General features: G+C 39.4%; 1 protein-coding gene across 1 annotated transcript in view; it reads right to left on the bottom strand.

The window, feature by feature from the left end:
* Positions 1-17,880, bottom strand: part of LOC132832258 (oxysterol-binding protein-related protein 10-like) — a 240,495-nt gene that overhangs the window by 71,443 nt on the left and 151,172 nt on the right. Inside the window, exon 7 of the mRNA XM_060850094.1 lies at positions 5,314-5,460. Coding sequence (XP_060706077.1) covers positions 5,314-5,460 — 147 coding nt within the window. The remainder of the gene's footprint in view (positions 1-5,313; positions 5,461-17,880) is intronic.

Below are 17,880 nucleotides of genomic sequence, written 5' to 3'. Positions count from 1 at the left end.
CTCCTGAAATATCTCTTCCACTGGAAGAAAATAAATTTCATTTGATTAGTCTGATCCTTCTTAAGAGACAGTTCATCAACTAGAAGCTTTAAGGGGCACTAAGGCATATTTGCCTTTCCATCCATAGCCTTAAATCATGAGGGTTCAATGATGCTTCTATAAGATGTCCAAGTTTTCCATGGCAAGTACTGATTCATTAAGATGCCTGTGGTTTTCTCCACATATTTTGATCCTGGGTATAAAAGGAAACAGAAAAAGCATAAAGGAAATTCCTATTGCAAGAGCTAGACAGGCCACTGAAAACCTCTAATAAAATCTTGGTGATCTTTATAATAAAAGGTTGCCACGAGATCTTTTAGCTACTTGTTAAAGATCATCTGAACCAGACAATAGTGAGTAGCTTTTGGTAGCTAAATCTCGACATGCCTGCAAGGCAAATAGGAGATTTCCCTGAAAACAATGGCACATCTCTGAAGCATTATTAAGGACAGTGACTTAATTTGCAACATTATTACAGCAGGAAGTTCTGCGCAAACAATGACTGCTTTTGCAGAATGCGTTTTGAAGAGCTGTACTAGTCTTGACACGCTTTGAATTCGTTATCATATTAGGAGAAATATCGTTAAGAGCATAGGAATATGTTCTCTTCCTCCTCTCACTTCTATGCATATACAGCCATTAAGGAGACAGGTCACGATTATTACATTTTGCTACCCTCATTTTAATGAAGATGCCATTTCTGAACTGATTGCAAAATGATCGAATATATATTTATATTTGTTCATGAACCACTGTGAAAAAAATTTCAATAAGAATCCTCTCATGAAAAATCCAAGAGCAAACATCACAAATTGGCTGTCACCATTGGCCTAAGGTCTCTCTCTAGCACTGAACTTGCAGAATACATCATTTATCTAGTTCCAATAAAATTGTGCAGTTCTATTACGCAAGACCTTACAAACAGTTCAGTCTACAGCATTCTAACTAGGTTTGTTATCAGTTTACAAGGAACGTCAATGTTTAATACTCAAAATAACTGAATGAAGTATCTTTAACATACAGTCATTAATGGAAGTTTTGCTGTGTGCAAATTAGGTTTCCTGCTAAACAATAGTAACTATATTTCAAAAGTACTTCCTTGACTGTAAAGTACTTTGGGACATCCAGAGGCCATGTGAAATACTGTACAGACACACATCGATCTTTTTATGAAGAGAAAACCCGAATGCAAGTGCAGCAATCTGGTAAAAAGACGACAACAATGTTTTGTTTCATTATTATTTCAAGTCAAAGCAGAAAAACCTTCCTTTCAGAGTGTACTGTTTTTAACATGAGTGTCAAGCACTGTGTGCCAGGTTCTATAATTCGAATATGAAAGGGCAAAACCTTGGTAATCAGTCAGCAAAAAACAACCAAATTTTTTAAACAATTCACTATTAGCCTAGAAAATTGGTGGGTAAAAGTAAGACTCTTAAAATCCCAATCTTGAGTTTATCCATTTCTGAATAAATAATTGAGAACTTTTATACTTCTTTAAGTTAAAAATCACACAACACCAGTTATATTGTTGGACTATAATCTGGTGTTTTGTGATTTTTAACTTTGTCCACTTCAACCCAACACTGGTACCTCCATGTCTCTGAGTACTTGGCCTAATGGCTCACTCAATATCATTGCAAATTTAGTGTTAAGTTATGCCAAAATATGAGCAGTTTCTTGGTATAAATCCATACGTACTAGTAACAATCATTACTCATTTCACCTAGGAACCTTACTACCAGCAGAGGCAATCATACCTTGGCAATACAGGAAGGAAGACTATATACTAATCCACAGCACAACTCAATTTTCTAAGAGAAATCAGGAAAACGTCCTAATCCTATGATGCAGCATTGAGCTGAGATTTATCCTCATCTGGGTTACCCTGTTTCCAAATGGTCTAAAACTTCTGTCTGGATGTCAAACTAGATTCAACTTACTTTGGACAATTTGAAAATTTCTGGTGTCATGAGTGATGTCCACCACGAGTAATGGTGCTGATATGTGTAAATCATTCATCGAGTCATAGAGATGTACAGCATGGAAATAGACCCTTTGGTCCAACTCGTCCATGCCGACCGGATATCCCAACCCAATCTAGTCCCACCTACCAGCACCCGGTCCATATCCCTCCAAATCCTTCCTATTCATATACTCATCCAAATGTCTCAAATGTTGCAACTGTACCAGCCTCCACCACTTCCTCTGGCAGCTCATTCCATACATATACCACCCACTGCGTGAAAAAGTTGCCCCTTAGGTCTCTTTTATACCTTTCCCCTCTCACCCTAAACCTATGCCCTCTAGTTCTAGACTCCCCGACCTGAGGGAAATGACTTTTTCTATTTATCCAATCCATGCCCCTCATGATTTTGTAAACCTCTATAAGGTCACCCCTCAACCACGATGCTCCAGGGAAAACAGCCCCAGCCTGTTCAGTCTCTCCCTATAGCTCAAATCCTACAATCCTGGCAACATCCTTGTAAATCTTTTCTGAACCCTTTCAGGTTTCACAACATCTTTCCGATAGGAAGGAGATCAGAATAGCATGCAATATTCCAACAGTGGCCTAACCTATGTCCTGTACTGCCACAGCATGACCTCCCAATTCCTGTACTCAATACTCTGACCAATAAAAGAAAGTATACCAAATGCCTTCTTCACTATTCTATCTACCTGCGACTCCACTTTCAAGAAGCTATGAACCTGCACTCCAAGGTCTCTTTGTTCAGCAACACTCCCTAGGACCTTACCATTAAGTGTATAAGACCTGCTAAGATTTGCTTTCCCAAAATGCAGCACCTCACATTTATCTGAATTAAACTCCATCTGCCACTTCTCAACCCATTGGCCCATTTGGTTAAGATCCCGTTGTAATCCAAGGTAACCTTCTTCGCTGTCCACTGCACCTCTAATTTTGGTGTCATCTGCAAACTTACTAACTGTACCTCTTAAGCTCACATCCAAATCATTCCTTTGATTATTTGCAGAAATGCTGTCCACTGATTAGGGAGGCCATTTTAAAATAAAGGAAATGGGTTAAACCAATTTTTTAGGAAATTTTAGGAATCATTTTCAAAGACTTCTTCCAGTGTTTATAGGAATTGCATCAGTAATCATATTAAGTTAATCCTGTGTCCCGTAAACTCAAATAATTCACAATTTAAATTATTTGGATGCAAACCCTTACTTTGCTAAAATCATGCTTATAAATCTTTTGCTGAGCCTTTTATGCTTTAGTCATCTCCTTTCAAGTCATTTAGCACTTGGGTTGTTTCAAATTCAGAGGCCCGATAATTTTGTGACTAGATCCACTATGCTCAAGGATTCTCAGCATCTTCCTTCCGGCCCTCTGTTTGCTGTCGTTACGCAACATTTCTGAAACCAGTTTTCATCAACACTTAGTTGCATATATATTTTGTTGTTAGTTACCAAGAAGGAACCATAATATTTAATAAAATATTAACAGTGAATATTAGGTTCTTCTTTGATTCGTAAAACTCTGGAAAATATCTTATGGAACAAGGTCAAAGAAAAGCAACTGGCCAACTTAACAGCAAAACTAGCAAAAATATTATAGCAAGTATCCCTTGTTTATCGTTTCTCTTTTGATGACAAAATTTCTTCTCCACATGGAAGCACTTTTGATTTGGTCCATCTTACTTTGAGAATTGGGATTTCGGTTGACTTTCAGTATTACTTCCCAAAGTTACTCCAAACCTTTGAAATTTGCATCTATGATACTGAATATTATTGAAACACTCAAAAAATGCTGACAACTTATTTCAGATACAGGGTGGGGAAAAATTTACAGAAAAACAGGCAGTTAAGTACACGTGCAAAATTAGAGTGCTGCAGGATTACATCATTGCACAATAGAGTGGCAGCTGCTTGTGATAAGGATGGTGCTGTCCATATGTTTGAAACATGGAGGTTTTAAGTGCTCTGAAATTAAAGTTCAACATGCACCTCATAGCAGTTATTATTTTACCATTCAAATACAAATGAGATGGTTTCAAAATTACGTTTTGGAATCCAATTGCTAGGATTAATTGATAACTCCATTATCACAACTTGCTGATGTGTTTGGGGATGAGGGTTGCAGGCAGGTTATTTTGTGATAAAGAGGTCTGAATCTACATTTGAGGCTGATTTATTTGGTATTCAGACCCCAAGTTTCTTGTTTGATAGTGAACACTAACTTAGAATCCCAGCTCATTCTTGTTTGTACAGCTTGTCATTTATACTTGTGCAGGGACATTTGGCAACTGAGCATCCAGATGCAGGAGACAGATATCAACCAGGCCCCCTGTGCATGCACAAATGGCACCTGTTAGTCACCTTTAATGTTAAATATTTGAAACATCCACTCCAATTGAAAACACACACACACACATATACACTAAAGCACTTGCCTTACTTACTGATAACACTAACATTTACACTACTATTAGAAATATACGTGTAGTCATACCATCTTCCCCATTTTCTAACTATGTTTTTCAAGGATCAAACCGAAGTTGAAGCTACTCAGAAGCAAATGTGAAAGGAAAAAAGATCACAACATTTCTATTCTAGATTTAGATTTGTCTTGATCATTTCAAACTAAGCAAAACAAAATTAAAAACATCACAGTTTGGCTGTTTAAAGTGTAGTAAATTTATTAAACTGCAGATATGACAGTGATTTTGTGAAATGATCATTTAAATTTAAAAGAGAAAATGCATCAAAATCAGACTAGCACACCTATATATTTCTCAGTTCATTCCCCTCAAAAGCCTTAATAAAGATGAATTTGTAGAAAACAGAATTAGCCAGCTGTGTCAGAGATGGCAGTATTTATCACATATTATAACAACTATACGGTTACTGATAAACTACTGTTGCAATGAATCACATGAGAATATTCTAATACACAGAACCACAATCCACCTTAGTAGCAATTGAGGTCACTACAGCAGTGCCACTTAACTGCCATTCATAAAAACATTTCATGACAGATCCAGAAATAGAAGGTTGATCATAATATGGGCTGCAAATTCAACCTCAAAAATACTAGGTGAAATAAAGAGAAACATTTAAAGCTGCTCTGTAATGGTCTATATTGTCACAGGAGACTAAATTACAAAATGTTCCATAACATTCATTGTTTTACTCCCACTTGTTGTAACAGCTAGCTAAATATGTAGCACTATACAAAGAAGCCAAAACATTGTTCATTGCACATGACATGCTTATAATTTAATCAACGAAATGTTTGATTTGGTTACATACCCTAGTAAGGTCCATGCCAAGTTTCAGTTGAGAAAGGAGGTGTAGGATAATGCTACGCTGATCATCCATGACTCCCAAGTCTTCCTCTACATTATCCTCACTGTCTGTTATCTCATCTTCAGGATTTATCACTTCAGGATTCTGATGCTGATGAAAATAACAAAAATCATTCAGATGATTTGATAGGATAGGATTTTCTTCAACCAACATTTGACAGTGTCGATGTAACCAGGTTTTACACACACCCATTCCCATTTTATGTACTGGATGTTTCTTTGTGCACACAAAGCAACATTAATGGAACAAAGCTTTAAAGTAAGATTCCAGATCACAATTTTAGTGTTCTGAAATAACAACGTCAGCCATGTTTTAGAAATGAAACCAGATGAACTCACATTGTATGACTGCAAATGATTTGATCTTGCATCAAAGTTTGACATTGGTCTGAAAGCAGATGATGTTATTACGGTGAGATTAACTGACAACAGGCAGATGAAGCAACCAGCGTTTCATTGAGTCTGAAGGCTTTCTCACAACACCCTTTCCATACTCCAATGCATTAGAAATCAATCAAATGTTAAACCATCCTTTTCACCCCGCAACGTGACATAAGGACTTACAGCCTTAATTATAAACAGCATATTTTGTATTCCTCTCAAGCATGACCTTAAGAGCAAGATTTAACCTGTTCCTCCTGAACACAAATTTGGTAGCCTCTGCTGCCACATATGGATATTGAGTTTGCAAAAATCGTAGTTATCATTTATTTCAGCAGTTTTCATCAATTAAGTCACTATCTTTTTTTCTCATTGTCTTTGTAACCCCAAATTGATTTTCCAGAAAAGAAAATGATTTGCACAGAATGTACAGGTATACTGCTGTCGATCTGAAATCATTCAAAATGTCAATAAATCACTAAAGAAAATTCAGCTGTCACTTAGCTATTCAATCCTTTCCTATCTAGAGGTATTATTCTTAAATTATGAGAAGGTAGGGAGACCAAAACTGCATGCAACTCTCCAGGTCTGGTCTCACCAAAGCCCTATATAAATGCATTAAGATACCCCTACTTCTGAAATCAAATCCTCTTGCAAAAAGGGCATGCCATTTTGCTTCCCAAATTACTTGCTGCATCTGCCTATCCACCTTTCACTGATAGGTGTAAAAGGATACCCAGACCCTCTGTGCATCTACATTTCCAGTATGTCACCAATAATAATACTCTTCCTTTCTGTTTTCAGACCAAAGTGTATAATTTCACATTTAGCCACATTGTAAGGCATCAGCCATGGATTTGTTCACTCCGGTTGTCTAAGTCATCATGAAGCCTCCTTATAACTCTCAATCCCGCCCAGTTTGTTTTCCCAGTAAACTTTACATAATGCTCCATTTTGGTTCCCTCAACTAAGATATTCATAGATATTAAGAATAGCTGGGGCCCAAGCATTGACCCTTGCCTGCCAGTTGGAGGGGGGGAAAAATGTACTCCCACTCTTATACTGCAGTGTCAGGAGTAGTATGTGATTGAGGGATTGTTATCTGAGCTACCTACAAACAGGCATAAGAGAAGATAGATCAAGATAAATAACTTGTGGCTAAATAACCAGCATGGGAAAGACAAATTCATTTTCATGTGACACTGGAACCAGCTTTGGTACAGGAAGGAGCTGTACAAATAGGGCAAACTTCACTTGAGTCAGGATGGGATTGGTGTCTTCCCAGAAAGAGTAAATAGGAAGGTGGCAAAGATTTCAATCATTATGATGGAGACAGGGTTCTATAGAAACATAAGCAACCTCAAATTAAACAAAAGAGCTCAGGGAATTTTACAAAAGGAAGTAAGGCAAGTACAAAGAACAGTGAAGGCAAGGGAATAAATAGGCTTATTGAACAGAACTGGAAAGACAGTTCGATATAATGTTGGAGGATATTTTAATAAAAGACTGGCTAAAATATGTGCACAATAATGCACAATATTCCTAATAAAACAGGGGAACAGAAGTCAATCATGTGTTGAGAAGAACCGGACATGGTGCCAGGTACTGAGAATGGGAAATAAACAGGGTATTTAGAATATAGGAGGTCAAAAAGGCAAAGGTGGTTTAACTTTATTTACTAAAGAGAATACAATGTCAGTGGCAAAAAGGAACACAGCTATCAGCAGATAGAAGTGGAGTGTATACAAATACAGACAGAAGATAATAGAGAGTCCAACACATAAATAGGTGAAAATTACAAACCACATAACAGTGCAGAGGGAGGCTAAAGAAGAAATGTGCAGCAAATTTGAGTAAAAAGCATGGAATAATAATCAAGAAGAATTTCAATAACCCTGATATTCATTGGACAGAAGCAGCGAGTAAAGAGGGCAAGGGCCCACAATCTGTAGAGGATTCCTTTTTAACCCAAAGTATGAGAAGTCTAACAAGAGAACACTTGACAAAAAAAAAGAACTACGGATACTGGAAACCAGAGCCAAAAATGAAATTGCTGGAAAATCTCAACAGGTCTTGCAGCATCTGTGGGTAGAAAGAGTCAATGTTTCAAGTCCAGTGACCCTTCTTCAGAAGAGTTGATATTAGATTTAGCAAGAGAGAGAATTAATCAAAGCAGATAAATAAAATGTAGGTAAGTGGCAACAATATAATATAGACGATTATGATAGAGAAGAATACAAGTATAATAAAAGTCACTTTATTAGATTGCAGAAAAGCTGGTAGAGGGTGTGAGAACAGAAACTGGAAATATAAAATATGTAACACAAGCAAACTAAATAACAATGGGTAAAAATTAAAATGGAGTTGCATGAAGGGCAATTAAAATATAAACATTCATTATAAATTGGGCACAGGAATAGATCGAAAGGGATAATGAGAAAATTAGGACAGAAGTCAAAGAAATTGCGGAAAGGAAACTCTGAACTTGAATTATCAAAGTATAAGAGTAAAATATTTTCGTTGGCTAATAAATACAAAGGGGAAGGCTGGTCAGAGAAAATGACCATTAGATGGCAGGCAAGAGTATGTCAGTAAGATGCACGTACCTGTATTTTCTAAAGACCTGTGAAAAAGTGTCCATATTAGACTAAAGAATAAATTCAGAGAATGTGAAGTGAGGCGACAAATTATAAAAGGCGAGAAATGGGTTCCAGAAGGATCACTCCTGGAACTACTGCTGTTCACAACTTACTGCTTTGGACTTTGGAATCAAAAACACAATTTCTAAATTTGTGAATTATACCAAATTTAGATTAGTAAAGAGAGTGTCAACATTGAAGAGAACTGCACCAAATTAAAGAGGTATTAATAACAGGTAAAACAAAATTCAACACAGATATATGAGAGGTAATACATGGAAACCAAGTGGATGCTTGATAGGTTCGACTCACCTCTTACTTCATGTTGGACATGGGCCACCAAAATTGTGGGCATGCTCCTCAAGCACCAGCTATACCCTCAAAGTATGCATAGACTTTTTTTTCTAAAATGTGCCAGTCTCTAATAGCCTCCATGCACATTTTCAATCTATTTACACAGAATACTTATACATTTCAATGCTGCACTACCAACTTAAATTTTAATGATACAAAGACAACGTACAGTCCAGGATTGGACAAGGTGACATCTCTGGGCTCTTTGCTTGTTGTCACCGTGCTCACTCACTTAGTCGACCTGGATGCTCGCAGCATCCCTACATTACTTTTTGGCACACTGCCCCCTCAACCATTAATACCTGGCTCACATTACGACTGTCTTGCTATATCATTTAGTGCAGAAACAAAATCAGGTTGTTTTCCACAGTTGTCAGTAGGCCTCATTCCAGTCAAGGAAGATAGCCTTTGCTCAACAGATTCCAGTACAGTAAGTCAAGGGCATCTCCAACACCAGTCCAGATCCCCCAGTCACTCAGGATCCTGTAGTCATAAGGTATGAGGAGCCAAATTATTGGCAGCACACAACCAGACTTGAAATTTTCTGCAGGGCTGGATTTGGGTTGGTTTGCTCATGGAATGAGGAGACAGTGAAAGATGATGTCACAATTATTATTGTTGTCCAGGTGAAGAGGCTTGCTGAGTGACTGAGAAGGCGGTGTAGAGCATGTGGAGGTGTAGTGGTGAGGTTGAGATGAATGAGGACAAATGGGGAAGATGCTGTGTGCATTAGTGAAAACCTTAGTGGGAAGTGGGGCTGAAAATGTGTTGCTGGAAAAGCACAGCAGGTCAGGCAGCATCAAGGAACAGGAGATTCGACGTTTCGGACATAAGCCCTTCATCCTGATGAAGGGCTTATGCCCGAAACGTCAAATCTCCTGTTCCTTGGATGCTGCCTGACCTGCTGCGCTTTTCCAGCAACACATTTTCAGCTCTGATCTCCAGCATCTGCAGACCTCACTTTCTCCCCTTAGTGGGAAGTGGGTCAATCATAGAGATAGAGCAATTTTGACATATTTAAAATAAATATTGGCACTTACACTGGCAAAGTAGAAAATAATATTCTCATTACTCCTCCAGAAGGCTGAGATTGCTTCAACTTAGAAGGCAATCTCAGACCAGATTCAGAACATGGTCTAGTGTTGTGAACTCCATTGCTGGTCCAGGAGTAAAACCAAATCCCAGCTGTGCACCACTAAATCCAGCAGGAGCTCCAAGATCATGCTTGCAAAGCTATGCCTGGGAAAATTGTGCATAGAATCCCTACAGCGTGGAACCAAGCCATTTCGCCCATCGAGTCCCACAAAGAGCATCCCACCCAGACCTACATCCCCACCTTATCCCTGTAACACTGCACTTCCCATGGCTAATCCACTCAGCAAGCACATCCCTGGACACGATGGGAATTTACCTAAACTGCACATTTTGGACTGTGGGAGGAAGCCAGAGCATCTAGGCAGATGCAGACAGCCAGTGCTTGGCCAGGTGCACAACAGGCTTTTAAATATAGTGTCAGTGCCATGGATACCAATCAATTCCAGGATCTCCAATGAGTGGCGAGCCACTCTGGGAACTACATAAGATGGGCAGAAATCATGTATTATATTTGCTGAGGGCTGAAGCACCAATTAATGCAGCAAGTTGGTGAAGACACAGCAAGAAAACTCACTTGGGCCTTGCAATGAGAATTGTTCCACCAAATGCTACGCAGTTTGCATTTATCCCATGAAAGACCTTACAGTCAATTCCTGATGAAGGGCTTACACCCAAAATGTCAAGTCTCCTGCTTCTCTGATACTGCCTGACCTGCTGTGCCTTTCCAGCACAGGTTTTGACTCTAACTACAGATAAACAACTATCAGCACATAATTCTACTTAAAACTTTAGTCCCCTCATTAACTTCCCCTTACAACATACAATGCATGTTATGGACAGAGGGAAAGATTGGGAAGGCAGTTCAGAGGTTCCTATTCACCAGGTTGCTGAGATGATTCTTGCACTGGCCAGAATGGTGCTTAGAGCTGATAATGTGTTGCTGGAAAAACACAGGTAGAAAGGATACCCTGAAGAAGGGCTCATGCCCGAAACATCGATTCTCCTGCTCCTTGGATGCTGCCTGACCTGCTGTGCTTTTCCAGCAACACATTTTCAGCTCTGATCTCCAGCATCTGCAGTCCTCACTTTCTCCCAGTCCTCACTTTCTTCCTTCTCCAGAGACTCTGTCAGCATTGCAGGAGGCACAGGAGCTAGCTTACATTTATAAAAGATCTCTGATTATTTAATCAAAAGAAACACCTTCCAACAATTACTAAAGTAAAAATAAACTGGCTTAAAGCAACTTTTGTAGCAAAGAACAGTGAGAACTCCTGAGCTGGCAGAGGTCTGAAGGCTTCTCTGTATCTTGTGCACAGCCCTAAATTGTTCAACTACCAGAGAACCAATCACATAGATATTGGTAGGCAGATGGCCTTTGTTATCAATAACTGGTACTACTGCACAGACCAGCTTCTTATTGGTAAGCAAAGCTCCATCTGCACACAGCTCTTTACTGCCAGCTTGTCTACAGCAGCTTAGTTTTAAAAAAAATGCAAACTTCAGGCAATCTTTGGTTTTAAAACAGGTCATTTCTCACTTCTGTTCACAAACAGAGATGCAGAAAAATAAAAAGGACAGTATTTACAGTACCTCTTAGCAAATTTTTGAAAAAGAATTAATAACAGTAAGACGTGGAGAAAGAGTTTTTCATTCTGCCATGGGATTGCTCAGTCATATTCATCTCAAAAAGGTGGTGATGAATTGCCTTCTTGGACTACTGCAATCCATCTAGAAGAAGTTCTGCTATGAAGAAAGTTTCATGTTTTTGACCAAGCAACAGTGAAGAAATGATGTTTGGCTGGGTGAGAAACTTGGAGGTGGTGGTAGTGTTCTTATACATAGAACATTACAGTGCAGTACAGGCCCATCTATTAGTTTTGTCTTTCTAAAAAGGTAAAGACCACAGATATGTAAAGAACAGTAAAAGGAACCTTTGGATATTGTTTCTTGTAAATACTGCTGTGTATGGGGAGCAAATGTTAGAAGGTGGTGAATGGGGTGCTAATCAAGTGGGCTGATTTTTCCTGAATAGCATCAAGCTTTTGGACTGGTGTTGGAGCTGCACTCATCCAGCTTAATGGAGAGTATTTCATCACAGTCCTGACTTATACTTTGTAGATTAGATTAGATTAGATTAGATTAGACTTACAGTGTGGAAACAGGCCCTTCGGCCCAACAAGTCCACACCGACCCGCCGAAGCGCAACCCACCCATACCCCTACATTTACCCCTTACCTAACACTACGGGCAATTTAGCTTGGCCAATTCACCTGACCCGCACATCTTTGGACTGTGGGAGGAAACCGGAGCACCCGGAGGAAACCCACACAGACACGGGGAGAACGTGCAAACTCCACACAGTCAGTCGCCTGAGTCGGGAATTGAACCCGGGTCTACAGTGTGAAGACATTTTAGGGAGTCAGGAAGTACATAAACTTAACACCTTTTTTTTAAAAAATTCGCTTATGGGATGTTGGCATTGTTGGCTTAACCAGCACTTATTGTCCATTCCTACTTTCTTGAGAAGTGGCAGTCTGTTGCAACCTATTTGGTGTAGGTATACCCACAATGCCATTAAGAAGGCAGTTCCTGGATTTTGATCTAGCAAATTCTGAAAGAATAGCAGCACATTTTCAAGTCAGGATGGGGAGTGGCTTTGAAGAGAACTTGTAGGTTATGCTTCTATGTATTAACTGCCCTTGTCCTTCTAGGTGGCAATGATCACAGATTTGGAATGTGCTAAGGAGCTTGGTGAATTTCTATAGTACAGTTCAGAGTACATGTTTATGGTCTGAATTAAGTGGACTTCTTTGTCCTGGATGGTGTCAAGCTTCTTGGTTGTTGTTGGAGGTGTAGACTAGAGTGGTTCTGGAAAAGCACAGCAGTTCCGAGGAGCAAGAAAATCGACAATTCGAGCAAAAGCCCTTCATCAGGAATAGAGGCAGAAGTGTACTTATCCTGGCAAGTGGGGAGAATTCCATCGCATCCCTGACTTATGCCTTAAACATGGTGGACTCTCAATGAACTCTGAACAGCAGCCATTTAACTACCATCCCAGACATTGTTTTTTCTCCACTCCCTACCAGTATCTGAGGAGTTGCAAATGGTGCTGAACGTTGTGCAAATGTCAATAGCGAACATCCTCATTTCCACCTGTACAATGAAGCAGCTGAAGATGGTGGACCGAGGAATTATCCTGAGTGATGTCCTTAAACTGAGATTATTAACCCCAACTGCCAGGTAACTACTCCAACTAGCAGAGCGCTTTCCCTTGATTTCCAGTGACTCAGGTTTTTGTCAGGCTCTTAATGCTGCACTCTGTCAAAAGCAGTGTTGATGTAAAAAGCAATCTCTCTCTAACCTTAGTGCTGGACTTGAGCTCTTTTGTCCCTGTTTAAACAAGGCTGTAATTAGGTCAGGAACTAAGTGAGCCTTGTGGACCCATTTACAAACCTTGCAGAAACAAAATATTACCTGCACATAGAGAACATCCTTCAAGCATGTGATCTATCTTAACCCTCCTCCAGAGATCTTCGGCATCACTGATATCAGCCTTCAGCCAATTTGATTCACTCCTCATGATGTGAAGAGACAGCTGACAGCACTGGATATTGCTGGATATAACCTCAAGGTTATGGGACCCTGACAACATTTCAGGAATAGCACTCAAAGCAATGCTCCAGAACTAGCCATGCCCCTAGCCAAGTCATTCTAATAAAGCTACCACACAGTTATACAATGTAGAAAATTGTCAATGTGTCCTATACACAAATAGCAAGACAAATTTATACAAGTACAACTCCACAGGCTATTCTCAATCATCAGCAAAGTGATTAATGTAGCATGGAAAGTACCATCAAGCAGAACTTATTCAGCTACTGAAGCTCAGAGTCACTCAACTCCTGACCTCATTAGAGTCTTGGTCCAAACATGGACAAAAGAGTTAAACTTCATAAAAGAGGTGAGGTGGATTGCCCTTGATATCAAGGTAACATTCTTAGCATAAATGGCATCAATGGGAACAGGGAAAATTCTGCTTATTGGAGTCATACTGAGCACAAGGAAGATAGTTACGGATTTTGGAAGTCAACCATATCTGTGCCAGTACATTGCTAAAGTTCCTCAGGGTAGGCATTTCAAATCAACATGTCCCATAACATACCTGAACACTTCTGGAACGAGTGCCATTTGAACATGGATCTTTTGGAACAGAAATAGGAACATAACTACTGCACTACAAGAACCCAAGTTCTTCAGGGTAGTGTCTTAGACACAACTACCCTCAGCTGCTTTAGTAATGATCATCCCTCCATCTTAAAAAGTCAGAAGTGAGGATATTTTCAAATGTTTGTACAATATTCAGCATATTTGGGTTCCTCAGACATGGAAGCAATCTACATGCAGCAAAATTTAGGGCGATATGGTGACTCAGTAGTTAGCATTGCTGCTTGACACTGCCAGAACCCCGGGTTCAATTCCACCTTCAGTTGACTGAGTGGAGTTCGCACATTCTCCTAGCGTCTGCGTGGAATTTCTCCGGGTTCTTCCCACAGTCCAAATATGTGCAGGCTAGGTGGATTAGCCATGGCAAATGCAGGGTTACAGGGATAAGGTAAAGGTGTGGGACTGGGTGGTGTGCTCTTCAGAGAGTAGGTATGGATTCAATGGGCCAAATGACCTGCTTCCCAGCAGTGGTATTTCTATGGTGTTGGCAATATCAAGGATTGGACTGACAAATGCAAAACAACATTCATACCAAGATAAAATCTAACCATCATCTCTTGACATTCAATAGTTTAGATCAACATCCTGGGCAATACCATTTACCAGAAACTGAATTGGACTCACCATACAAATACTGTGGTGACAAAGCAGGTCAGAGGCCAGGAGTCATGCTTTAAGAACTCACCTTCTCACTCCCCAAAGCCTGAGATGATCATTTTGCCTCCTAGGATTTCCTGTTGTTGAACCTCTCTTTTCCAAGTATTTTACTTTTTTGCAGGAAGCACATCATAACTGGCCCAGAAATTATTAAGTCTCTTTCTTATTAATTGAAAGCAAAAGCTTATAGCAATAGATGGCAGATGATGACTGGCTTTCTTCATTCTGCTGCAGACAGACACACCACTTCCCCTCTTGGAGGACCAAAGGCTTCTGATAGTATCATCACACACAAAAGTTGTTCAGTGACCCAGAAACCCAATCACATTTCTCTTAGCACACTGATGGCTTTCATCATTAACAACCATGCAGCTACATGTTTAAGGGCAAACCTCATTTTATAAACACCCCCTGGTGCCAATCTGTCAACAACAAGCCTCCTCCATTGGCTGAGCAAAACACAATGTAAAAAACACTGAGTGAGTTTTGGTAACTTCCTTTACAAAGTGCAGCAATCCTTTGCACAATCCTTGGATTTTAGTCCTTCGCTCATTTCAGTTCACAATTAAACATACAGAAAAAGAAAAAGATATAATCTTTACATTGCAGAAATTCAAGAAAATTCCTTCATCAGGACCTTCCAAACCCATGACCACTATCATAGAAAAGGACAAATGCAACAGATACAAACACCACCACTGCAAGTTTCCCCTCCAATTCACCCGTCATCCTGACTTGAAAACATATCAGAGTTATGCTAGACAGATGCAGGTGCAACAGGTAGATTGGTGAGGATGAGGTCAAGTTAGGGGTTCCATCTTGTTGATTCTCTCAACACCTGCCATAGATACAGTCTAACAGCTATATCTAAGTGGTCTGATCCAGGGATATGGGCCAAGCGCAGGCAGGTGGGACTCATTTAGTTTGGGAACAGGATCGGCAAGGATTAGTTGGACCAAAGGATCGGTTTCCATGCCATATGACTTTAACAAGGTCAAATGACATTCTGTGCCTTTGCCACCCTCAGAGCTTCCAAGTTAAGCCACATCAAGTACGGTTGTTTTTTCTTTTAAATTTCAGTAGTAGAAATGGGAAATGAGAACTAGTTAACCATCTCATGCAACCAAACCATAAAGGCTTTTGCCATGAGTAGGTTGAAATTAAATTCAAACAATAATTGCACTCAATATTTGACGAATTAATGTCAAAATTCGCTACATCATCAATTTTGCAAGTTGTGAGAGTTATGTCACCTTCCCAAAGCCTCAAAGTTGAAGATCATGCGAAGTAACAATCAAAACTTTTTAATGAATTAGTCACCAATTTTTGTAATTGATTGAAAATTTACAGCTTTGGAAAACAGAGTGGCAGCTTTGCAAATATGTCAATATAATGCACTGACATTAATCTGTCTTGTTCTGAAAATGTGTTGCTGGTTAAAGCACAACAGGTCAGGCAGCATCCAAGGAACAGGAAATTCGACGTTTCGGGCCAGAGCCCTTCATCAGGAATGGCTCATTAACCTGTCTTGTGTCAATAACCAAAAACCAGTCATGGTAAGACATCTTCTGATGAAGAAATGGATGTTTCCTTGACTAGAAGTGTAAATCGCAGCCAAAGATGCTCACCTGCTGCGCATTCAGTGAGCACCAGCACTTAATCATTTAATAAAAAACAAGCAATTGTGAATCAAATCATTTCAATTTTGGTTACAGTAAACATTTTGCTCACCCTCCAGCTTTACTAAATTAGCAGCCAACTAAAAAATATCACTACAAACCACAGATTGCATTCAACATGGATTAGGAAAACCAAGCCCTCAGGCAGGTACAATTTAGCTCAATCAAATATATTAATCAACAGCAATCACAAACAGAAATTTTTAAAGAAAGCAAAAAACAAAACTATATTCAATAGAATTCCTATAGCTTTCCCCATTTTATTACTTACCATGGAGGACAGCATAAATTGTCTCTTACATAAACATAAAAGGTTCAGTTAGCACATTTACCAGCAGTAAAACAGGAAAGCAAGCAGAGTTCAATTCTAATACTATTTTACAGGATGAATATCAAACATCATTGGACTGGCTATATTATGTCATGTGATGCTTGCTATTTGAGCAAGTCACATTTGGCATGGAATTCCAAGGCTGTCACACTTTTCTTGAGAACATTCCATCATTCAAATAAAATCTCTTGGACAGTACCATCTGGTGCAAATAACCAGGAACTGCAGTTTAAAAAGGTAAAACTAAAACAGATGTTTAACAGATTCAAAGTGCCAAGATTTATCCACATGAAATACTTCCCTTCATAGGTTTTCTTTAATTATTTGAATGTGAACCGTCACCCTGACTACATACCTATAATGCCTTTCACCAATCAAAGTTATTCCCCAACTATTTCAGAACAGTTAACATAGATGTGCTTATCCTTGTGAGAAATGAAGCATACCTTAGCAAATAAGATTTCTTTGCGCTGCAGTTTATAAGGTGACAGGTGAAAAAATCATTAGCTATGTCATAGGCAAGCAGAGCAAGCAAACATGCTTACAGAAAAGCACAGATTTATTTCTAGTACATACAATTCAAAAGTAATGAAGGAAACATTAAATCTAAGTAGAACCTGGAATTATTCACAATCTATGGTGGAATCATGTATATTTGCCCCAAAACATTCTGAATATTTCATTTACAGGGATTATCAACCATAGCAAAGTCTTCCCCATGACACTATTTAAGAAAGGTGGTCAGGATAAGCCAGGGAACTATAGACCACTGATGGGCAAGTTCTTGGGAGGGAATCCGGAGGGACAGGGCATACATGTATTTGGAAAGGCAAGGACTGTTTAGTGATAGTCAACATAGTTTTGTGCGTAGGAAATCATGACTCAAATTTGATCGAGTTTTTTGAAGTCATAATAAAGGGGACTTATGATGGCAGAGCAGTAGATGCGATCGATATGGACTTCAATAAGGCACTCGACAAGGTACCCCATGGGACACTGGTTAGTAAGGTTAGATCTCATGGAATACACCCACTTGGATACAGAACTGGCTCAAAGGTAGAAGACAGAGGGTGGTGGTTGTGGCGTATGTTTTCAGACTGGAGGCCTGTGACCAGTAGACTGCCACAAAGATAGATGCTGGGTCCACTACT

The sequence above is a fragment of the Hemiscyllium ocellatum genome, chromosome 34 (genome assembly GCF_020745735.1).
Source record: "Hemiscyllium ocellatum isolate sHemOce1 chromosome 34, sHemOce1.pat.X.cur, whole genome shotgun sequence".
Classification (NCBI taxonomy): Eukaryota; Metazoa; Chordata; class Chondrichthyes; order Orectolobiformes; family Hemiscylliidae; genus Hemiscyllium; species Hemiscyllium ocellatum.
Note: the sequence above shows the minus strand (reverse complement) of the source record. Positions and strands in the feature narration are given on the sequence as shown.